Genomic DNA, 25876 nt, shown 5'->3' with positions numbered 1-25876 from the left:
TAAAGTTAAACCTATATTGTAGAGATATTTGTATGCCACTAATGGCATATTGCAATATTATTAGTCCTCCAGTCAGAAAGAATAATTAAGTAGTTTTTTTTCTGCAAATGTAACAAAGTTCTATAACACACATTATTTGTCATTACCAGCCTTGATATTAGTCTTTAGAAACTCAACCATTACATGTAAGTCTGAAAGATGAAAAAAGCCTTTGTCACATGCAAGAACTCACATGCTGTTCTTTTGTTATGCAACAGAATTAGCAACTATAGAGGGATTTTCAAAAGTGAAAGATGTCTAATATGGAAAGTGGTTGAAAAATAAATCTCTGCTTACTATCACTGGCAGTCTGCTGTTTGGAAATTACATCAGTCATTGGTATTCAACTGTTCAATTGTTGAGAAAAATTTCCAGTAATAAATAAAATTCCATGGAAACAGCCATCCTTCAGAGGTTTATTACAGATTTTGCAATCTTGACTTTGAAGAGAAAAGATGCTGAATGATTTTTACCCAAGTCATCGCTGCAGAGAGAAAAATGGGATACAACAACTTCAACCTTTACACAACCTGCAGTCTGGAATAAAATAATTTTGAGAATACTGTCTATTTGCCATAACAGGCTGATCATAGTCCTGATCACAGAGGAAATAACTTCAAGCTGTGACTGTCAGTAAAGAAAATATCACCCATCCCAGAGTAACATCTGTGCCCTGTTCTTCTTTTTCCCAAAACAGCTGAGCCTGACTGAGCTCATGAGAGCAGACAGTGGAGACACAACCAAAGAGCAAAACATTACAACAACATGTATAAATAATACTCATCATTCAATAAATATCACATTTTTTTTTTACACATATACAAAACATTGTATTAATTATGTTAATTTGGTCATGGAAAATGATGCTTATTAATTTTTGTAACTATTTTTTTTTCAGATATTAATTTAAAGGTGCCAAAGCAAAAAAACAAAACAAAAACAAAACAAAAACAAAAACAAAAACAAAAACAAAAACAAAAACAAAATATATATATCTATTTTTTTTTTTACAATGGTGCATCTCTACCACAATCATCACATATGTTTTAATTATCTCACATGTCACAGAGCAATAAAGAAACCTAATCTATGATGTTTTATCCAAATAAGGCAAGAACACAGCACCACTTAGACTACACCTCCTGTCTGGTGATTAGCAGTAAAAGTGGGGAAATGCATGTATCTGTTCAGGGAATACAGTAATTAGCATGTCAGTAAACTCCACTGCTAAGTTAAACTGCAAATCAATGACCTTTTGTAGTTTGACATAAATTGCAATCCTTTTTCTGAGCCAAAAACAAGAATTTCAGCTAAACATGCAGAACTAATATAGGTGAAAATGTCCAGGAAGGAATTCATGCAATGTAAATCACATCCAGCATGAAATATCGGTATGCACTGCAGCCCACCAAGTCTGTCCAGATCATAAATTAACTTAATATACTGTAGAGTTGCTATTTTTAATATTTTATATTTATTTATAAATTTTAAAAATCAAACAATGACACAGATACAACCTGTCATTTTTAACTTGGACACATTCAGGGCAATAAGAAAGAAGGGGACAAGTGACAAATACACAAAATCAGGTCTGGCTTTCTAGAGCTAACAAATTTTGACAATAGCAAATCCATAAATTAATAAGTAAGATTTAAAAAAATAATGAGTGCCACATATTCTAGCAGTGATGCAGGAGCCCATTACCAGAAATTACAAAATAACAATAACAGAAAACGTAATAAAAATACATCCGCTCCTTTCTTCATTCCTTTGTTCTCATTTCTGTGACATCATTTTCACAAACTCTGTAAAGAAAATAAACATAGTTTCAATAAGCTATGTTCTTCTTGCTCTGTGAAGCTACAAATATTTATTCATTCCTATGTAAATGTTGCAGCCTTGCAGCAGCATTATTGATGACATAGATTTGCCAGCAAGATTGAAATATCGGTAAATACGTGTGTAATAAGTTTTTCTACCGAGGACTGTCACAGTATTGGGAAGACAAATTTTGAATATGTATTTGTCACAACAACAAAAGCACAAGTTAAACTAATTTCCTTTTCCTTGAGGTGAGTGTTGTTATAAATTGGCACTATATCAGTTAAAACTAAGCTGAATGCACAACTTCTTTATGTTTCTTTAAGTTTCCTGTTTCACAGTTATAGTAATAGTAATATTATTATGTGAGGCAACACAAAATAATATAAAAAGTTGCTGTAAAATGAAATCATTTTTTTGTGGTCTATGTTTGTTTAACTTACCCTCAAAGTCAACTGTTCCATCACCATTGTTGTCAGCCTCCTTGACCACTGCATCAATTTCATTTTTGCTGGTTTGTTTGCCCAACAACTTCAACATAGCATGTTTCATCTCATCAGAAGTGATAGAACCATCGCCATCTAAATCAAACTGCAGAAAAGAGGAAGAAGCCATTCAAATATTGCAAACCTTTTAGAGTTCTGCTGCATGAGTTTCATGCTCTAACAAAGTTTTTTAAGGTAAGTTCATGCACTGTCCACCATGGGGTGCCAAAGACCACAAAGTGAGTCAAAGGTATGCTGACCTCTTTGAAAGCGTCTTTGAGTTCCTTCAAACCAATCATCCCTGCAGTTTCATCCAGAAGCTTGGGGGTCATTAGGTCGACAAAATCCTCAAAGTCCACCCGCCCCCCAACTGCAATAAGATTTCGATAACATAGTTTAAGCAGGCAGGGCTCTAGAGTGCGACCAAAAAAAAATATTTGGTTGCACCTGTGCGACCAACTGTTCAGGTAGCAAAAAAAAAAAAAAAAAAAAAATCTGCAACCTTCCCTGTGGTCAACAACAGACACACATTTTGCCCCTATCGTGGACTAAACCAATCAGAGATAGTAAGGGGCGGGACCTCTCTGATTGGCCGTGGTCCAGTTGAAAGTGCAGGTGGAAGTGGGAGGTGAGTAGCTTGAATAAAGCGATATCAATTCATTAAATCCTGAATCGACTTTTAAATATAACTGTGTTTTGCCAGAAACGCCAGATTCTCAGATCAAAGCTCACAAAACCATTTCAACAACAACCAAACAGCAAATGAGAGCAGGTACACGGATTCCACACAAAGACGTAAACACGGAGCGGAACCGACGCATCAGAATTAACTTTGTCTTTCTCGGCTTTCTCACCCGACGGCCCGTAGACGGACACGCTGTCGGAGCTTAGTGATTCTGATGCGTCCGGTCCGCGCTGTGTTTACGTCTTTTTGCGCTGATTCTGAGCTGCAGGTTTTGTCTCTCTCCAACCAAAATTCACCGAGCCAGCAGCAAAAGAAGCTTTTTAAAGCTAACTTTAAAAAGTTAGGCGTACCGGTACGCCCATGGCAAAAAGTTAGTCTAGAGCCCTGGCAGGGCATTTGTCTTCCTGTGATGATGGACTAGAATTAAATACTTTACAATAGTTTTTCTATGGGTTTCATAAATGTCCATATGTACACACACTGACATACAATGAGCCAAATGATCATAAAATGCATTATGATGACTAATGTTATTATACCCATATGAAATAGGAAATGTCAGCTTTAATGAACCATTTTCAAGTCAAGTTTCCAGAAACTTTAAGAAGAAATTATGCCATGTTTCTATTTGTGTTTGTAGAAAAATAATAAAAGAAATAACAGCGAAAAACAAAAACATAATCAACAAATATGGGACCTTATTACCTATTTAAAAATGTCAAATGTGTGTCACAGAAAAAAAAGGTATTTTTTAATGTCACTGTTATATTTGTCTGTATTATTCTTCATAAAATGTGATAGTTAGACTTGATTTTCTTCAGTTAAACTGCAGGTTTTAGTTTTACTTTGTTGTCACATTACTCACGGTTCATGTTGATGTTTTGGCTCAGTTCTATCAGCTCCATTTCAGTTGGCATATAACCCATGGTCCTCATCAAGTTCCCCAAGTCTTTACAGCTTATTAAACCATCCTTGTCCTTATCAAACTCTACAAAAGCTTCACGTAACTCTGTGGAGCATACAAATTTGAGGAAAAGTGAGAAAAGTAAAGAATTATACAACCCTTTATAAAGTAAATATGAAAGCGTAACATTACCTTCTATCTCATCATGTGTAAGCACTCTTGACTGCAAAACAGTTTAAATGAAAATGATATTAGTAATGCTTCAGTAGTGCCACAAATTTGACCTATTTGGTAAACATCGGCCTCAATGAAGCACTCTTCATCTGTTGTTCTTGGACAGATGTTACCAAATCACGCAACACATTCTCATCCCTGGGGACAAACGACTCTTTCTAAAAGTAACAGTCATGCATGCTGTGTATTTCTGCAAGGCTCCTTAAGCTCTGCATACAAATATATAATCATGTTCCCTGTGTAATAAGCACACCCATAACACATTAGCTGAAACTGCTTTTGTTCAATGACTTTAAGATATGTAAGTGTGTATAACTTATTTAAACATTACTGCAATAAAATATTGTAAGCTAAGAAGTGAGAGGGAGTCAATGTCACTCAGGCATGATCATTTTAACTGACTTTATTTTGAATTTGAAAATCTTTAATACAATTGTGTGAGTAAAATTGTATGTTTATGTAATTATACTGGGATATTCTTCTAACAGTTGCTATCTTTATTCCTGAATGGTACATGTTTTAACATGTATTATTATGTTCATATATACCCTTGCATGACATGTTCTTTAGCTACAGCATCTATCTGATCATATTTCCTGTGCAGAATGTCCTGTGTAGATCATAGCCTTAATTTGGTTAACCTATGTTTGTTAAAATTATGTATAAAGTGTCTTATTACTATGAAATTAGAAAATGTATTCAAAGAAAATGAGAGAAAAGCATCCTGGTGAGGAACCAAGCAAAAATCAGCCTTAGAATTAGTTCTTTAAGCCTGTTTCCTCATTAGCTGAAAATTCTACGATATAAGAATTACCATAGGAACCAAAACAACTATTCCAAAAAAATACTGAATTTCTGTTGACAGAGAAAAAGAAGAGAAATTTAAATAGACTTACTTTTAATCTGCCATTTAGAAATTTAAGATAAAGCCATAAAGTCACAGGATCAAACTGAAATCATATGTTTACTTACATGTCTCCTTTTGCCTCCTTTGAGAAAGATGCAGGGCTGTTTAAGACTCATGATGCCAGATTCAGTCAAGATCCCCGAGCTATGTGTATTTGTGAATTTCTTTCTTATAAAACTATAAATTCCTTCTGTTTTTAGTGTGAGCGAGTGAGAGTATGTGTGTGTGTGTGTATGAACTGAGATCAGCTGCGGTCCACATACGCCAGACGAGGCGAGGGATGTCTCATATGGATTATCTCTGCCGCTTTGGTCTGGAAAAGAAAGATAGGCTTAAATGCTGTGCATATAGACAATTTCACATATGTGTTCAAATGTTACCCTGTACATAAAAAAATAAGCTTTTTAATTTGTTACATCAGTTTTACTATCTACAATCTGCTTTCATTACATATTTGAAAATAGAAAAAAATGGTTTCTTATATGACCCCTCAGTTAATGCTTAGGATTAGTCATAGTCTCTACATGCAAACAATCAGCGAAAACAAAGAATCGCTGTGACTCTTACATGCTTTATATGAGAATACAGCAGTGTCCTGTTATATGACCATATAAACCAATGCTTTGTCAAAATTTTATGATGTGTGTAATGTCGTCAATCTGCATCATATTCTTAAGTCTTAACTCATAAATACACATTATTTGCTGCATCACATAATTTTAAATAAATAAGCATGTGACCAATGTGACGCCTCAAAATAAATACAGGAAAATGAGACTGTGGCAGTTAGCTCAGGCATCAGATATGTATTTAAAATTATACGTGTTTATATAACAGATTAACTGTATTCACCACATAAAATTGTCTTTGTGTAGTTATGTCATGTCCTGATGTCTTTTGTAAAAACTATTAATGAAATGAATATTAATCAGGGTTACATCATCCTCATGCTTGTAACATTTTCCAAATTGTTAAGCAGTAAATAGGTTTTGCCCATAATGACGCCAGACAAGAAGGACTGCCAGTAAGTTGGGTACCTAATAACCATCACTTTGTTAATAAAGACTTTTTTCTTGAGTTTCTCCTGACGTAATCAAAGTACCTTAAGTGGTAGTTTGTGTCATTGGATTTGTTCTTTTCTCCTTATTCATCATAAGGACAGGCTAGGGATTAGGAGAAACTGGTCAACATTCAGCTGTTCATTAAATTGTTTATTTTTGATGGAACAAAAATAAATATTAGGCTTGTGGGAAGTGTGGTAGCAAACTGAACATGTTTGTTAGTGAAAGCAGAAAGACAGGAATAAATTCCATGCAACATTTAGCTGCATTTTTATTTATATGACCCAGACAAATCTGCCCCTCCCACTTAAGATCTGAGAGCAGATATCCAGATGGTAAACTGGATATTTCTGCCCTGCTGTTGACTGGATGTTTTCCTTCATTAAAGCAACTGCGCTCTCTGAAAGAGTGTATGTGTGACAGAGCAAATGCTGTGTCTCGATCAAAAGCCTGCGTATATGTGTGTGTGTGGAAATGAGTGAATATGGCTTGTACTGTAAAGCACTTTGAGATAAATGTTACTGTAGTATTGTCACAATGGCCAGTGAGTCTTGAAGGTTTCCTGTTTTCTTGTTTTTTGAAACATGTAGTATCATCTTTAGAGACTTAGTGTCCCGTCTCTACATACCTCTGGGACCACAGCTGTAGATGTGAAACTGCTTTAAAAAACGATCAGCACTACAAATACAAGTTCTTAAAACAGAAAGCACACGTTTCACTGCACACATTTGAATGTCAGCAGGTGTCCAGGCCTGAAATGGTGAATACACTGTATGCAAACATAATCATAAGAACAAACAAACACTGAGGCTTAAATGAACCTATTAAGAAGTATTAATGCTTTTTTCTTTCTGTAGGAGACAATTTCTAGAAATGTGGCATTTAAATGTATTTTTTATTTTATTTTTTAATCTTATGGCTCATTTTGATGATTAAAGACGCTTGACTAATGATGAAAGACAGAAATGTTTTGCATATCATAGTTAAAATATCAGCAAGGCATGAAACTGAAATTTAACAAGCACAACCAAAAACATGTGCAAATGTGATTTTTTTTTAGTTTGAAACGTTTTTTTTCCACTATGCAAACTCACATCTTCCTGTGCAGATTAGGAAGGAGTAATAAGAAGCAGTTTAAATCTGGTTCACAGAGGTCAGAACTGAAACAGAATTAAACACCTGCAGTAGTCTGTCAGGATTTGAATCACAAATAATATGACTGTTTCCAAAGAAGCTGAGTCACTGTAGAAGATGTAAATCATTCTCAATTGTTCATAAAGAAAGTCTGCATTGGGGTGCTATAAATAATATACCAATTTTCAGATAATTTAAGTCCTCCTTTGAGTGTATGCTTCAAATTTCTCAGAATATAAAAAACAGACAATAACGCAGAACTAATTACAAAGAAACAATGCTGCTCTATTACGTGGAGACAATGCTGGTACATGTGATGTCCATGAATTTCTGTGCTTTTCAGTACAGAATCATGTCCTCGTTCAGTGCAACCTGCTAACTGTTTTTGTCCCTTTTGTACAAAAATGTCTTCAATTTCTCTGAAGTGTTTATTGATCGTATATTACAGATAAAGGAAAATGCTTAATGTGAATTGAATTTGCCAAATTCACAGATTAGTGAGACCCTCCACATCTTTACTTCTGTCTTAGCCTCTCAGGGATGTTCTTTTATACTAAGCAATTGTTACTGATGAACTTCATTAGTTAAATGTCCCAGTAGATGATTTTTTATTAGCATTACACACCTTCTCAATTGATTAGCTGCCCCTGTCTCAACTTTTTAAAAATGAAATAATCTTTGACCATGACTACATGAATGATCCAGCAATGGAATTCTTATCTTTAAAAAAAAAAAAAAAGTCAAATAAGGTGCATAAGAAGGTGGTTTGTACTGTCACCTTACTGCAAGAAGGTCCTGGGTTTGTATCCACGTTGGGCCTTTTCTATCTGGAACTTGCATGTTCTCCCTGTGCCTGTGGGTTCTCACCCTGGACTTCTACTTCCTCTCACAGTCCAAAGAGATGCTTTTCATGTAAACTGATGATTCTAAATCCTCAGGATGACAAACACGCTGACTCTGCTGCTGGTTGTTTTCTTTCTGCCATGTGAGTGCTTCTGCTTCTTCACTATGAAGAAACACTGTCTCTGCTGTGTATTACTGTTCCAGAGACACATTAAATTAATCAAATCCTGATGCAAATGCAAATGTGTGAAGTGTACTTCTGTCCTGTTGACCCATCTTATACTTTGTGTTGCTCATCAGAGCAGCAGTGGAGAATCTTCAGGCTCAGGATGACAAACACACTCATTCTGCTGCTGTTTGCTTTCTTTCCGCCATGTGAGTGCTTCTGCTTCTTACTGTTTCATCATTAACCAGGAAAACTGTGTCAGTCAGGTGTTACAGGTCAGAATTTGGAGTCCATTCCTTCCAGTCCTGTAATGAAAAGGCCCGGGGAGACTCTCAGTCTCTCCTGCAGGGGATCTGGTTCTGAATTTACCTGCTGTGCTATGAGCTGGATAAGACAACAACCAGGAAAAGGACTGGAATGGATAGGAAACCTTCCAGCAGCAACAAATATGCGAGTAGTTTGAGTGGACGTATAGAAGTCAGTAGAGATGACAGCAACTACATAGTGTATCTGAGGCTTTCCAACTTAAAGCCAGAGGACTCTGCTGTGTATTACTGTGCCAGACACACAGTGGTTTAAGTAATGAGAGGCTATATAAAACCTTCAGCCATACAGTTTTACAGGGATCTACAGTGGGCAGTAGATGATCAAGAATATAATATTCATCTCACTGACATGATAATGCTTGTGATTCTTCCATGTGTGAATACAAATTTAAAAAATGCAATAACCTCTAACAAACATATCAGAGAATAAATGTATAAATACATTTAAACACTAGCAATCAACCATCAATATTTTGAGTCTACCTTGAGTCTGTATGTTTCAAGAACATTTTTGTTTGTTTTTTATTTTGAGATAGAGAACTTAGTTCGAGTATTTTACTTGTCTCTTTCCTAGGTGTTCCAGAGAAAAGGATGTTGACCATCAAACAGTGAATAAAAGCAAACACATCTGGAAGTATTTAAAACATGCTTTAGTCAGAGAGTTTACCAGTGCAAGAGACAACAGCAGGGTCAAACAGTCATTTCCCTTTTTCCTAAACATTTTCCTTGAAGCTTTCATGAGGAGGACCAACGATGAGAAAGAGGAAAAACACCAAATTGCGCTCCACATACACTAGGCTACTTTACTTTCGTATTAATGAACACTGTTGATGTGGATCTGCTGTGGTGAATATACAAGTTTTGAAATGTAGCATACAACAACGGTGTTTCACATAGATTTCTTCTAACTTGATTTGATGGTCACCTTTTTCCTTCCCTTTGACAGGATGAAACCTCCAGCAGAACCAAAATCAGAGACGGCAGCTCTCTGTTCTGACTAAGTGGCGTGAGTAAAAAGCAAAATCACCAGACACAACAGAAGCAGCATGGTGTATCTGAGACTATCCAGTGTAAAGCAAAACCAACCACAGTAACACAAATCATCAGGAGATATAAACATGAACCTGAACACTCTTAATGTGAAACCACCAGAAGAGGAACCCACAGAACACTAATGATTTCAGATAAGTATCATAAGAAACATCTTATATGTACTTTAGATAATGTTGAAAATACATGAATATTATACGTAAATATCAAACTCCACACAGAAAATCCAGAACCAGATAGTGGATTCAAACCCAGAACCTTCTTGCTTTGAAGCAAAAGTGCTAACTGCTAACACAGGCCTTTCTGTGTGGAGTTTGTATGCTCTCCCCATGTCTGTGTGGGTTCTTGCCACGTACTCCCACAGGACAAAGATGTGCAGTTAGTGGGGTTAGGTTGACTGGTGATTCTTTCACAGTGAAACCAAAAACCTTGTAGGGAGACTGAGAGCCACCACAGGACTGTCAGGAATAGACTCTTTACTCTGACCTGTGACATCTGATGAACACAGTTTTCTGACTCTAAGTTGGAAAACATCAGATATGTCATACTGTTGATGTCATCCTGACTGACTTCTATATGTCCTCCCAAACTGCTCACATATCTGTTATCATTGGAAGGTCTGTGGCCAACTCCTGTCCATTCCAGTCCTTTTCCTGGTTTTTTTCTTATCCAGTGCATTGTACAGCAGGTAGATGAGGAACAATGAGGACAGAGTAAGAGTCTGACCAGGCCTTTTCACTACAGGACTAGAAGGAATAGAGGCCATAGTCTGACATGTAACATGAAAACAGATGAGCCACCAGAAAGAGAGATCAAAATCAAAATGTTCTGGCATCAGTGACTGCCCAACAGTAAACGTGTCCTGGTAAATGATGAAACAATATGAAGCAGAACAAATGCAGTGTTCTGTCAGGATTAGAACCACAAATAGACCTTTGTTTCAAAAGAATTGAAACACTGTATAAATAGAACAACATTTTTTTTCAAATCATTTAAACTCCATTCTATTTTTTAGTAAAAACATCCTTACTACTGTATAGTTCAAGTTTTATAAAATTTAAGAGTCAGGCAATTAAACTGACTCTATCCCAAAGGGAGAATGCTGCTATATAAAATGGAGACAAATGTTGCTATATAAAAGCTTGTGCTGAGAGATACCTGCGGCTCTCCTGGATACTATGTTCTTATTTTCTTTAGTCAGAGTTCCTGAACTCTGCAGTAGTTTCCAGTTCAGTTCAATTCAATTCAATTCAATTCAATTCAATTCAATTCAATTCAATTCAATTCAATTCAAACACTTGGCCAGTACTGTATCATGTCCTAATTCAGTGCTGCCTGTCTGAATAGATGTTTACTTATACTTTTCTTTTACAAGTAGAACGTGAAAGAGAGTGTGATAATTACTATGTGTTTATCTTTTTATGGTCGAGTAAATCTTATAAAATATAACTACTGACTGTGAGGGAGTCGTATTATTTCTTCTGATATATATTATAGTTAGAAAAATATAATAATTAAAAAAGAAAATTGGATATCTGTGTTTAAAATGTCCTAAATGAAGGCAACATTAGATTCAGTGATAAGGAATAACAGCACCAGAGCCACACCTCCTTCATTAAATTCTGATGCAAATGCAACTGTGTGCAGTGTACTTCTGTCCTGCTGACCCATCTTGTAATTTGTGGAGACTCTTCAGGCTCAGGATGACAAACACACTCACTGTGCTGCTGGTTGCTTTCTTTCTGCCATGTAAGTGCTTCTGCTTCTTCACTATGAAGAAACACTGTGTCAGACAGTCATTGAAGAACATCCTTTCTGTTTTCATCTCCCCAGGTGTTACAGGTCAGAGTTTGGAGTCCATTCCTTCCACTCCTGTAATGAAAAGGCCCGGGGAGACTCTCAGTCTCTCCTGCAAGGGATCTGGTTCTGAATTTACCTGCTGTGGTATGAGCTGGATAAGACAACAACCAGGAAAAACACTGGAATGGATCGGAGTTGGCCACAGACCTTCCAGCAACAACATATATGCGAATAGTTTGAGTGGACGTATAGAAGTCAGCAGAGATGACAGCAACTACATAGTGTATCTGAGACTTTCCAACCTAAAACCAGAGGACTCTGCTGTGTATTACTGTGCCAGAGAGCCACAGTGGTTTAAGTAATGAGAGAGGCTTTACAAAAACCGTCAGACATACAGTTTCACAGGGACCTACAGGGGGCAGTATATGACCAAAAATCTGATGTTCAACTCATTGTCACAATAACACCTGTGATTCTACCATCTGTAAATACATGTTTTTAGAAGCTAGAATATTTCTATGTAAATGAACATGATAAATATTGATAAAAACGTTTAATTTAAGCATTTAAACATTTAATATAGTCATATTTCATTTTTAATTTTAAATTAATTTTATATTTAAACTATGGGATTTATTGCCTCTATGTTTTTTTTTTTTTAATTAGAGCAACTTTTCTTTCTTTCTTTCTTTTTTCTTGTTCTTTTTTAAAGTATTGTCTGGCAAACACAACAACAGCAAAGACATTACGGTATCAGATGCAGTATTCACAATGTGTTTTGGTCTGTCATCCAAAGACTGGATTACCTGCTCCAGAGACAACAGCAAGGTGGTGGTCGAATAGTCAGAAAAATAACATTTAGACTTTTCCTAAACATTTTTCTTGAAAATGCCACGAGTTCAAGTAAAAATCTGATGTAGAAACAACAAATGTGTTGCTTAGATAATCTGACTGCACTTATACTACAGTACATTGATAAAACTACTAGACCACCTACCCAGCACACCTATGGGAGTTGGTTGACAATTGAAAGTCATGTGATAAAGCTCCTGGCATACAGTTTTTGTGCTGATGTTAATACCAGGTAGGTTTGGAGCTTTGGAGTTACTGAGTCATCAGTACTTTTATGCACAATGCACCTCAGCATTTGACCTAACTCTAACTTTATGTGGTCTGAGACTTCATGGCTTAGTTGCTGTGGTCCTTGAATGGTTCCACTTCCATGCAACACCAGTTACAGTCTATTGTGGAATATCTAGGAGGGAAGAAATTTTGCAAACTGCAGCGATCACATCATGATGTATCACCATGCTCACATTAATTGAGCTATATAGAACAACTCATTTTTTCACGAGTGTTTGTAAAGATGGCATGGACAGGTGTTTGATTTCATACAGCATGTTACCTGCATGTTCTCTGTTGGTCTTTTGCTGTGAGCCTCACTGAAAAAGAGACATGGACAGCAGTGGCGGTCCTAGCCTGTTTGGCGCCCTGGGCAAACACTCCCTCTGGCGCGCCCCCCCCCCCACACACACACACACAGACAAAACATATTAAGGATTGTACATTAACATAAAGCTGTTGTACACACACACATATGAAGAGAGAGAGTATGCATAGTATGCAAACGGCTACCAAAAGCCATCATAATTCGTCATACAATGAGAACAGGACAAATCAACAATTGACAATGACTAATTCATATTAAAACCTGTAACATAATGTATTGTTTGGCGTTTAGTCCGTTACTGTTGCTATTTTTACCATTTCTTCTTGGAGCAACTGTAACGCACATAATTTCCTTAGGGATTAATAAAGCATTCTGATTCTGATTGTTTCAGGATGAAACCATTATCCAATAACACATCTGCTTACCTGTATCTTTTGCTCGTTTCTCTTCCTCTTCTTTTCTCTTTTTTCTAAACTGAGGACCTGATGGCTTTGAACTTTTCTTGTCCATCTTCCATTGGTTTTAAATTTGAACTCCAGTATGAACACCCATCCCTCAACCCGAGGATCACCACAACATGATCTAACACACCTACACCTTAGTTCACAGATTCACTTTGTCTAGGGTGCATTTCTGAGATTTCACACAACCCAGGATTCAAATCATGAATACATAATGGACTTGGATTTACAACACTATAAATGAAATGTGCTCTATTTGGAAGCAGCAGGGCCCCCCTCCCCTTTCGACGGGTTGTGTGTGAGACTTTAAATCATCAAACCGTAAATTTTAAATTGTTATTGATCCCTTTATCCCTAGTCCTAAAGTGTATATGTATTTTCTTACTCTTCTTATATATATTGTTTGTTTACTTGCACTGCTGTAACTGGAGGCTCGTCGTCTCGTCTCTCTATATACTGGACTGTATGTAGCGGAGATGACAATAAAGTTTACTTTGACTTCAGCAGCAAGCAGGCGCACCTCGCAAACGAAGGGCGCCCTTACTCCCAGCAAATGGGCGATAGAAAACCGATCGGTGCCTGTGCCATTCCAAATATGCGCTGGCTGACGTCGGGGCAGCATGAGTACGAGCAATTTTTATTTATTTATTCATTTTTTGACAATGCCCGTGATGCCGCCCCGGGCAACCGCCCGTGTCGCTCGTATCTAAAACCGCTACTGCCCCCCAAAATATGACTATCCAGAGATGGGACCAGGAAGCAGAGTCGCAGTCTTACACGCCTCTCTGCAGCTTCTCTCCTCCTGCTGCCCCCCCCACCCCCCAAAACCCATCTCCATTGAGACTGTGTCAGCTCCCAAAAAGACAACCCCCCCCTAAAAAACAGCAATAAACTACTTAAACATAAAAAATCACAAAGAAAGAACAATACAGTATCCACATCTGAACCAAAGAGTAAAACAGTGAAATGTGGATTATTAAATATTAGGTCTCTCTCCTCCAAGTCTCTGTTAGTACATGACTTAATAATTGATCAACAAATCGATTTACTCTGCCTTACAGAAACCTGGTTGCAGCCGGGTGATTATGTTAGTTTAAATGAATCAACATCCCGAGTCATTCTAACTACCAGAAACCTCGAAGCACAGGCCGAGGGGGCGGTGTGGCAGCAATTTTTCACACCAGCCTATTAATTAATGAAAGACCAAGACAGACTTTTAATTCATTTGAAAGCCTGATGCTTAGCCTTGTCCACCCCACCTGTAAAACTCAGAAACCAGTCTTACTTGTTATCATATATCATCCACCTGGGCCTTACACAGAGTTTCTCTCTGATTTCTCAGACTTTTTATCTTCAATAACTTCAATAATTACTTCCTCCAAACCATCAACATGTCTTTTAGATCCCATTCCTACAAAACTGCTCAAAGAAGTCCTGCCATTAATTAATTCTTCAATCTTAAATATGATCAACCTATCTCTAATAATCGGCTATGTACCACAGGCCTTCATGGTGGCTGTAGTTAAACCTTTACTCAAAAAGCCATCTCTAGACCCAGCAGTCTTAGCTAATTATAGGCCAATCTCCAACCTTCCTTTCACATCAAAAATCCTTGAAAGAGTAGTTGTCAAACAGCTAAATGCTCATCTGCAGAGGAATGGCTTATTTGAAGAGTTTCAGTCAGGTTTCAGAGCTCATCACAGCACAGAAACAGCTTTAGTGAAGGTTACAAATGATCTTCTTATGGCCTCTGACAGTGGACTCATCTCTGTGCTTGTTCTGCTAGACCTTAGTGCAGCATTTGATACTGTCGACCATAATATCCTATTAGAGTGATTAGAACCTGCTGTAGGTATTACAGGTACTGCACTGCAGTGGTTTGTATCATATCTATCTAATAGACTCCAATTTGTACATGTAAATGGAGAGTCCTCTTCACACACTAAGGTCAATTATGGAGTTCCACAGGGTTCAGTGCTAGGACGAATTCTGTTTACATTATACATGCTTCCCTTAGGCAGTATCATTAGAAGACATAGCATAATTTTTCACTGCTATGCAGATGACACCCAGCTCTATCTATCTATGAAGCCAGATAACACACACCAATTAGTTAAACTGCAGGAATGTCTTAAAGACATAAAGACCTGGATGGCTGCTAACTTTCTGCTTCTTAATTCAGATAAAACTGAGGTTATTGTACTCGGCCCTGAAAATCTTAGAAATATGGTATCTAACCAGATTCTTACTCTGGATGGCGTTACCTTGGCCTCCAGTAATACTGTGAGGAACCTTGGAGTCATTTTTGACCAGGATATGTCCTTCAATGCACATATTAAACAAATATGTAAGACTGCTTTCTTACTTTTGCGCAACATCTCTAAAGTTAGAAATATCCTGTCTCAGAGTGACTCTGAAAAACTAGTTCATGCATTTATTACTTCCAGGCTGGACTACTGTAATTCATTATTATCAGGATGTCCAAAAAACTTGCTGAAAAGCCTTCAGCTAATCCAAAATGCTGCAGCAAGAGTACTGACAGGGACTAGAAAGAGAGAGCATATTTCTCCTGTTTTGGCTTCCCTTCATTGGCTTCCTGTTAAATCCAGAATTGAATTCAAAATCCTGCTCCTCACATACAAGGTCTTAAATAATCAGGCCCCATCTTATCTTAATGACCTTGTAGTACCATATCACCCTATTAGAGCACTTCGCTCTCGCTCTGCAGGCCTACTTGTTGTTCCTAGAGTACTTAAAAGTGGAATGGGAGGGAGAGCCTTCAGTTTTCAGGCCCCTCTTCTGTGGAACCAGCTTCCAGTTTGGATTTGGGAGTCAGACACTATCTCTACTTTTAAGATTAGGCTTAAAACTTTCCTTTTTGCTAAAGCATATAGTTAGGGCTGGACCAGGTGACCCTGAATCCTCCCTTAGTTATGCTGCAATAGACGTTGGCTGCCGGGGGATTCCCATGATGTATTGAGTTTTTCCTTTCCAGTCACCTTTCTCACTCACTATGTGTTAATAGACCTCTCTGCATTGAATCATATCTGTTATTAATCTCTGTCTCTCTTCCACAGCATGTCTTTATCCTGTTTTCCTTCTCTCACCCCAACTGGTCACAACAAATGGCCCCGCCCCTCCCTGAGCCTGGTTCTGCCGGAGGTTTCTTCCTGTTAAAAGGGAGTTTTTTCTTCCCACTGTCGCCAAAGTGCTTGCTCATAGGGGGTCATATGATTGTTGGGTTTTTCTCTGTATCTACTGTACAATATAAAGCGCCTTGAGGCGACTTTTGTTGTGATTTGGTGCTATATAAATAAAATTGAATTGAATTGAATTGAAAAACCCTCAGGAAGCCCTCAGGCGTTTCTGCAGAGGATCTGGTTTTGATTTTGGCTAGTGTGGAATAAACTGGATCAGACAACCAGCAGGAAAAACACTAGAATGGATGGGAGCTATCTGGTATGATGCAAGTAGGATTGCTTATGCCAGCAGCATGTAAGGATCTATAGAAATCACCAGAAATAACAGCAATAGGATGGTGTATCTGAGACTGTCCAACCTAAAGCCAGAGGACTCTGCTGTGTATTATTGTGCCAAATAGAGTCACACAAGCCATTAGGCAACCTGAACAACAACCCCTCAGTGGCTGATCAGTTATAGCATGAAGTTATCAGGGCAGCTGTCAGACCAAAATAATAACAGATCAGAGCAGGATGGCACTTGAATAACGAGCAAAGTATAGTTAAATGAGTCATACTTAGCTGCCGTTAGCATTACATTACAAAAACAAAATCATGATCTCATTTCTATAAATTTTCTATTAATTTTAATGTAACAAAAGTCATCTCAGTGTGAATCATTTTGTAAGGCAAAAAGGAAAAAAAGAGAAAAATCCAGGTTTCCCAAAGCAATGAGGAAAAACCTGATGAACCGTCTGCCCATGATCCAGAGATACCTGCTATAGTGTGGCTGGAAACACTAAAATAGACTAAAAGTTAGAGAGAGAGAAGTGGGACTAATGAAAGAAGGTAAAAGTGGAGATCCTTAGGCAAATATACATAGAGGAGAAAAAACAGGTATTTGTGTGTGTGTGTGTGTGAATCTGCTATTGTCCACATGAAAGCCATATCATGTGTTTTCTGACAAAGCAATAAAAAGGGCATAGCTGCATCTAGTAGGGATAAATGCACACATATATATCACATTTATGCTTAAAATATGTAAAAGTTCAAATAGATACAAGAAAGGACACAAGATCCTTTTCCACAATGTTAGGAATTTTGGACATCTTACTTAGGAACAAGGAAAATCTGCTACATTACAAAATAAATGAAAATTTTTGATTAAATCATAAGAGATGCCAGCACAAGAGCCACTCCCTCTCTATAATATCCTGATGCAAATCTTCACTGTGTGGAGTGTACTTCTGTGCTGCTGACTTGCCTTAAACTTTGTGTTGATCATCAGAGCAGCAGTGAAGAATCTCTACAGTCACAATGACACAGACACTCACTTTGCTGCTGGTTGCATTTTTATTTCCTTGTGAGTTCTTTTGCTTCCTACTGTTTCAGCATTTTCCAGGACACTCTGATTGATGGTCAGTCAGTGATAACTAATGTGTTGGTCTTCTGTCTTTTCATTTCATCGGGTGTTACAGGTCAGAGTATGGAGTCCATTCCTTCCAGTCCTGTAGTGAAAAAGCCTGGGGAGACTCTCAGTCTTTCCTGCAGAGGATCTGGTTTCACATTTACCTGTTGTACTATGAACTGGGTTAGACAACAACCAGGAAAAGCACTGGAATGGATCGGAGAAGGCTGGTCAGATTCCAGCAGCAACAGTTATGCAAGCAGTTTGAGAGGAAGCATAGAAGTCAGTAGAGATGACAGCAACAGTCTGACATATCTGAGACTTTCCAACCTGAAGCCTGAGGACTCTGCTGTGTATTACTGTGCCAAAGACACACAGTGGTTTAAGTAATGAGAGAGGCTTTACAAAAACCTTTAGACATACAGTTTCACAGGAACCTACAGGGGGCAGTAGATGATCAAGAATATGATGTTCAACTCACTGACACAATAACACCTGTGTTTGCACCATCTGTGAATAAATATTAGCAAAATGCACAGAATCTAAAAACATGTTATGGTAACAATGAAAAAAATGTGAAAAATAAAATTCATAAACATTTAACCACAATTTAAAGAAGAAAACAAAAATAGTAATCAAAATATAGGATATGTAGAAAAATTAATATTTTCACTTTTCACATGAACATATCATAATGTTTTATTTCCCTTTAAATTCTGAGTTAATGCCTTTAAACTCATTCTGTTTAAATTGGTGAAACCATTTTTGAAAGATAAAACGTTAAAAAAAAGACGTGTCAGAAAGGTCACTGAAGCAGAATCAATAACTCAATGTCACAATAACATCTATGATTGTACTATCCGTGAAAGCATATTTATAAAATGTACTGTATCTAAAAATGATTTGATGACCTTAAAAAATGTGAAAAATAATATTCATAAATATTTAAGGACCATGTCAAAAAGAAAACAAAAAGAAATGTAAGTAAAATTTACACAGAAAAATAAACATTTTCAGTACTTTTCAAGTGAGTACATCCGCATTTATCATTTGAATAATATGTTTATAATATTATAATATATTACCATTTTTTTTTATTCTGAGTTGAAACGTTTAAAAAAAAATACTTGAAAAGATGTCTTAAAGGTCACTGAATCAGAGACACTTTAAGACAAAATGATGGCATTTAAAGAGCTGTGAATCTAAAGTTATGGGTCAATTTTTCAAAATCATGCATTCACAAAATATGCTAGTATGTGTATACTCTGAATCAGAGCTTCTATCTGGGTTAAATAAAATAGAGCCCAATTTTTATGCAGTAGCTACTTGTGACTCTCAGAGTCGTTCTCTATATGCAAAGTGACCTTCCTGACAGTCTGCTGTAAAAACCTGACGAAGAGACGTCCTCATCATATCACCTTCAGTACCAACATGTTCTCTGTAGCTCGCCTGGTGTTGCTGGATCCTGTGAGTCCCGCTGAGGCAGAGAAACTGACAGTATGAGAAAAACATAATAACTGTTACACTCAATTCTTTCCTGTTGTTTTCCTCCTGCAGTGTGACGTGTCACCTAGCCAGCCTCTGTGACTCTGCAGCCAGGGGATTGTCTGACCATCACCTGTCAGGTGTCCTATTCTAAAATATAACATTTTGGATCAGACAAAATGTTACGGTCAAGGATTGAACCAAGCATGGCAGATCACACACAGAGGCACAAGTGAACATAAATTCACAAGATATTTACAAAACAGAGCAACAATAAAGATGACTTGACTGTGAGCTATGAACTATAAGATAACGTGATCTGTGAGGTAAAAATGGTATTCTAGGAACAAGAATGATATAAAACAATGTGAAGCACTAGAATAACTCAGAGGTTAGGGTAATGGTGCAGCTGAGTCAGCAGTCAGAAATCTGGTATCTTTGTTGGCCACAAATCCTTCAGGGAGGCCAACAGAGAGTGGGCAGCCGGAGCCTACAAATCTGACTATCCAGCAAGAGATGACACGGTTTGTGCTTTTTTTAAATTATTTGCAATTTTACTTGCACTTTTTTCTGTCAAGTTATTGGGTTTTTCCATTTAACAACATAGATGTTTAAATTAAAATATGCTATTCAGGAGAGATGACATCTTTAATAACTTTATAAACAATAACTCTTATGTTATGCAACACTGCATTTTTTTAAACTCATGCATTTTCGTCCCACAGATCATTTCCAGGATATTTCAAGTCAAACCAGTCGTGGTAAAAAGAGATGTTTAACATCTACTAAGCAGCTTGTTAAGGCAGGCAGTAAGACCACCAATGTTCCCTCTAAGCTGCGCACGTGCGCAATTGCGCACTGCTGGCACGGTCTCTGCGCACAGAAAATCTGCGTTGCGCACAAAAAAAATCTAACCTGAATTGAAATTAAAATCAATACTTTAACAATTCTGTTTTTCAGTGTTAGTCAGTGAGTGACTGGCTGCTCCCGTATGGGATTAGAACGATGCCACCTTATCCCATAGTCCAGCCAATAATGCGATTTACATTCGTATATACGCAGCTAATCAACGTCGTTGACAGGCTATGACAGCGTCCTTATGTGCCGACACCGGTGTTTTAGCCAGCAAAGCGGCGTGGCTGATGTGGAGTGAAGCAAAGTTAATGACAACGTGGACAACGATTGGAGATGTGAGCAGGACAGACGGAACAATAAGTGTGGACTTTATACCAGTTTTTAAATTGTGTTGATAGGCCACGTAAAACCAGAGTTACGATAAAAATATCTGCAATGTTTGGTTCCCTTGCTGAATACTATCGTTGTTTATATTTACTGCGGGAAGAAACGGTAAAAAGGCGTTTTATAAGAAAAAAGGCTTGAAAGCACTCTCCGCCTGTGAGCAAAAACAAACTCCACCCCCCTGTCCCTTTCCTATTCGTCCAAAAAAGTACCATGTCGGCCAATCAAAAAATGATATGGCAACGTGGCATCTAGTTGTTAAGACACGGGGGGAAGTTTTTAGGAGTGATGGCGGTGTTTTGAGATGTGAGAGATTTGAGACGTTTAGCGCAAATCTTGTGTAGTTAGTGTGTAGTGTAGTCAATAGTTTTGTTGTGTGTGTCAGAACAATGAGGCGACTGCTGAATGTTACAGGTGTTACAGGAGTGATTTATCTCCTGTTGTCAGGCCTGCAGGTATCAGGCTGTTGCTCAGCTTTAACTCATAGTGGACAGAAATTATTTTTTGGAGTGGCACAAATAATTTGTGTGGCATCAAATTTGACGCAGAACAGCTGATTGTTCTGTAAATAGTTTGAAATGTTTATTTAAAAAATGCCTTGGCTGCATTTAAAAAAAAAAAAATAGCTGCAAAAAACTTTGTTGTTTGCCAAACTGAGTTACTTTTTTGAAGAAGTAACTATATAATTAATTGCCCAGCATTGGTCATTATATACTATATTTTGCAGACAGGACTCTCTCCCAGACCACACACTCATACTCATAATACAAGCCAGAGCTTTATAAAAGAAAAAAGAAAAAAGTAAGTTGTGTTTTCAAAATTGGAGTTCAAGTTATTTTTACTTCCAATAGTGTTAACATACTACACAGGTCAATGACTAGATTTTATTTTAAATTTTCATTGTAAGTGGGCTAAAGCAGTTAATTAAAAGTAGTCTAACATAAATGTAAATGCTGTAATTTGATTATTTTAATAAACCATGTAACTTGGATGGATTCGATGCCGGCGTGACCACAGTGCACACGTCTGATGTCGCTCACAGTGGTCCAAGGGATCGCTCAGGGAGTTTGTGTGTTCGCTCAGACACGTGAACAATTAGCGGGAACATTGCCAGGGAGCCAACTCTGCTTGATATTGCTGGGATTCTTCAGGCTTTCATGGGACAACAGGAAGTTCGAGATAAAAAGCAGAGAGAGGATGCTATACTGCAAGAACAGCGTTTTAAGAGTTTGCAACACCAGTTTCGGCTTTTACAAATGGAAGTGCAGGCCAGAACCACCCCACTTCCAGAGCCCACATCAACTGATCGAGAGCCTGTTGAAACTCCAACTGATTATCAGACTCAAGCAACATCTCAGCCTGAGAGTTCTGGCTCAGCCTCAATATTAACAGGTCAGTCTGTGCATATTCATCATCCTAAACTGGAGAAATTAGCTGTTGAAGATGATGTTGAACATTTTCTGACTACCTTTGAGAGAATTGCAGCTGCTTGTCGCTGGCCAGAGTCAGACTGGATTTTCCACCTCATTCCTCTTCTGACTGGTAAGGCTCGAAGTGCCTATGTTAATATGGATGTGGACGATTCACTGCAATATGAGAAGGTAAAAGCTGCCATTTTGCAAAAATATGATATAAACCCAGAAACATACAGGCAAAGATTTCGCTGTCTTGAAGTTTTTGATGAGAGTCCCAAGGAACTGTATGCAAGACTAAGAGAACTTTATGAGAAATGGATTCAGCCTAAAAACAGAACTATAAAAGAAGTTGGTGAAATTATTATCTTGGAGCAGTTTTTAAGAATGCTGTGTCCTGAGCTTCAGGTCTGGATTAAGGAGCATAATCCAAAGTCTGCTGCAGAGGCCGCCACCCTGGCTGATGTGTTTGTAGCTGCCTGAAGTAAGAGTCAGCCATGGTGCAACAGTGCATGGAAGGCTGCCAGAGACTCACGTCGGTCGCAACCCCCTCAGCATCCTCAGAGGTCAGCGACGGGTGTGGGTAAGCCCTTTACAAGGGAAAACCAGCCTCTGAATACCTCGAAGCTAGGTAAAAGGCCACCAGTGTGCTACCTTTGTGGACAGGATTGGCTCAAGATGTCCCAATAAGATTCGGTGGACAGCTGAAGCCGTTGCAGCTTTCAAAGACATTTGCCAGTCCCTGAGTAAGGACCCCGTTCTGCACTCACCAGATTTCACAAAAGACTTTACATTGCAGACTGATGCTTCTGAAAGGGGTCTGGGAGCAGTGCTTCTGCAGGGACCACCAGAGGATCGACATCCTGTCGCCTACATCAGCCGTAAGCTGCTACCAAGGGAGAGCCGCTACGCAACGGTTGAGAAGGAAGCCTTGGCCATTAAATGGGCACTTGACTCTTTCAAGTATTATTTGCTGGGAAGAGAATTCATCCTTCAAACTGACCACAAAGCCCTGTAGTGGCTGGAAAGAATGAAAGACACTAATGGGAGAATCACCAGGTGGTATCTGGCTATGCAGCCATACCGGTTTAAGGTTCACTATATCCCTGGTAAAGACAACACCACTGCTGATTACCTCTCTCGCTGTCTGATGGAAGATCCAGAAGTGGGGGTGTGTGTGATGGCCAAACCCGTGGCCACACTCTAAAGTCGGTAACTTTTGTATTGTCATTCTTCATTTGAACATAGTAATAATTTTAGTTACCAATAACTTTATTGATTGGTTTGGATACATTTGTTCTATTTGTAAACGTGCACATTTAGTTTACTTATGTATTCATACCACTTCATTTCTTTGATTTTTGACTAACCTTTGTCTTTTTATTTCTTACCTGCCATCATCTCTGGGAGTTGCTGGACAAAAGATGGTAGCCATCTTGAAACCATTGAATGCAAAGGGAGATAATTGGACCACACCACCACTTCCTGCTGAAGGGGAGAATGTATGTTTTCTTTAATTTAAAAACAAAGTATTTGTATTTAATTAAATATTTGAGTTTAGGGTTTAATGGGTTTTGATTTTCTTCTTTAGTGTTTAGTTTATTAACAAACCAGATTGTACTGCATCATTTGTGATTTATGATTGTGTTTTGTTTGTTACCCCTCATGTGTCACAATGGTCTGATCAGCCATTATATATACCCTTGTATGTCATTTCATGTTTAGGTCAATTATGTATGTTTGGGCAGTCATTTGGTTTGTTAAGGTTGCAGTCTTTGCCTGAGTTCAGTTCAGTTTTGTTTCTTTGACCTCTTTTATGAGCTCAGCATTTATTACTCTTGTAAATATAATTTCTGGGGGTTAAATAAATGAAAACTATATTTTTCTAATAATTCCTGGGACTCCTCCTGTTTTTCAACTCAGTCCATCACAATGTCAGTTTCAGCATTAAAAGTGAAGCTCCCATCAGGTCACTTTTATTTTCTCTACAGCTCTGCAGCTGTTGGATACTGAATCCTGTGAGCCTCACAGCTTCAGTCAGCCAGCCAGCAGGAAAAAGGACTGGGGTGGATTTGTATCTAATGTGTTGGATATACTTGTGCCACAGAGTCACAATAACACAAACCACCACACTGATATTTTAATTTTCTGTGCTTCTGATTTTAGATGTTGCACAGGTTAAAATTCAGCATTTTCCTCACAGAACACATTCAGCCTCTGTGCTTTTTTAAACATATATTAAACCCCAGAGACAATCCATAATTACTAAAACACTGTTGGATTTATACCAACAGTAAGGATTGGGGAAAAACTACTGAGCATGTCAGACTTCATCTAATTAAGGAAGCACAGCTGATTGTGTAATTTAAATGAATTAAGAACTGACTTCATCAAAATAAAGAATGAAGAACAAATGAAATCATTCAGATTCATATGTTTTTAAACATTTACGTAATAGTTATATAGTGCTTATAGTGTTTATCCTTAAGACTTCGGATGAATGGCATATTCAGCAATTATTTAATTAATTTTGATTATTATACTTCATGATGAAGAAGCTGTTTCAAATAATAAATGCTACAATGAAAATATGACTTATTAATCATAAGAGATGCCAGCACAAGAGCCACTCCCTCTACATAATATCCTGATGCAAATCTTCACTGTGTGCAGTGTACTTCTGTGCTGCTCACTTGTCTTGTGCTGAGTGTTGATTGTTGGAGCAGCAGTGAACAATCTCTAGACTCACAATGACACAGACACTCACTCTGCTGCTGGTTGCTTCTTTGCTACACTGTGAGTTCTTCTGCTTCTTATTGTTTAATATTTATAATATAACATTTTGCAGATGTCTGTCTAACTGGTTCCTTTTTAACTCCTCAGGTGTTACAGGTCAGAGTATGGAGTCCATTCCTTCCAGTCCTGTAGTGAAAAGGCCTGGGGAGACTCTCAGTCTTTCCTGCAGAGGATCTGGTTTCACCTTTAGCTGCTGTACTATGCACTGGATAAGACAAAAACCAGGAGAAACACTGGAATGGATAGGAATTGGCTACTCAGATTCCAGCAGCAACAGATATGTGAGCAGTCTGAGTGGACGAATACAAATCAGTAGAGATGACAGCAACAGCATGGTGCATCTGAGCCTTTCCAACCTAAAGGAAGAGGACTCTGCTGTGTATTACAGTGCCAAACGCACAGTGGTTTAAATAATGAGAGAGGCTTTACAAAAACCTTTAGATATACTGTTTCACAGGAACCTACAGGGGGCAGTAGATGATCAAGCATATGATGTTCAACTCACTGTCACAATAACACCTGTGATTGTACCATCTGTGAATACATATTAGTGAAATGCAGAGAATCTAAAAACATGTTATGGTAACAATGAAAAAAATAACTCCAAGTTAGAAAAGCAGTTAAAACAATGAATGCAAGTACAAAACATTAAACAAAGAGGCAAAAGAAAATGTTCTTTTCTGTTTTTCAACCTTGTATCGTTAATCACATTATAAAAATGAACTTCTGTGTTGCAGATATTCTTTTGTCTAAGTCAGCAGAAGATGATATGAGGCTGAACTCACTGTTATACGTTGTCATAAATGTGTGTTTGTCTGTGTGCTGAGTTGGACCCTCAGATTGATCCACATTGCTGCCAGCTTCTCTGATCACTGTATCAGTTTTTGCATCCATGTTCATCAAACTTTGCCCCAGCATATCTAATGAAGGGAATACTACCTCTAATATCTATATGCAATTATTTGAAAATGGATATTAAAATGTTTGAAAA

General features: G+C 37.8%; 1 protein-coding gene and 1 pseudogene across 1 annotated transcript; one reads left to right on the top strand and one right to left on the bottom strand.

Annotated features, from left to right (window-relative positions):
- Positions 1-441: 441 nt before the first annotated feature.
- cabp5b (calcium binding protein 5b) lies at positions 442-5273 on the bottom strand. Its single transcript, XM_084926291.1, has 6 exons — positions 5141-5273; positions 4127-4157; positions 3896-4039; positions 2606-2715; positions 2304-2451; positions 442-1844 (listed from the first exon to the last, which is right to left on the bottom strand). Exons 1-6 carry the CDS (start codon positions 5189-5191, stop codon positions 1816-1818), a joined length of 513 nt encoding a protein of 170 aa, XP_084782417.1. The 5' UTR covers positions 5192-5273; the 3' UTR covers positions 442-1815.
- A 19566-nt stretch (positions 5274-24839) lies between these two features.
- On the top strand, positions 24840-25295 carry LOC146388793 (Ig heavy chain V region 3 pseudogene; annotated as a pseudogene).
- Positions 25296-25876: the final 581 nt, after the last annotated feature.

The sequence above is a fragment of the Perissodus microlepis genome, chromosome 4, assembly GCF_051167445.1.
Source record: "Perissodus microlepis isolate ML-2025 ecotype Zambia chromosome 4, ASM5116744v1, whole genome shotgun sequence".
Classification (NCBI taxonomy): domain Eukaryota; kingdom Metazoa; phylum Chordata; class Actinopteri; order Cichliformes; family Cichlidae; genus Perissodus; species Perissodus microlepis.
Note: the sequence above shows the minus strand (reverse complement) of the source record. Positions and strands in the feature narration are given on the sequence as shown.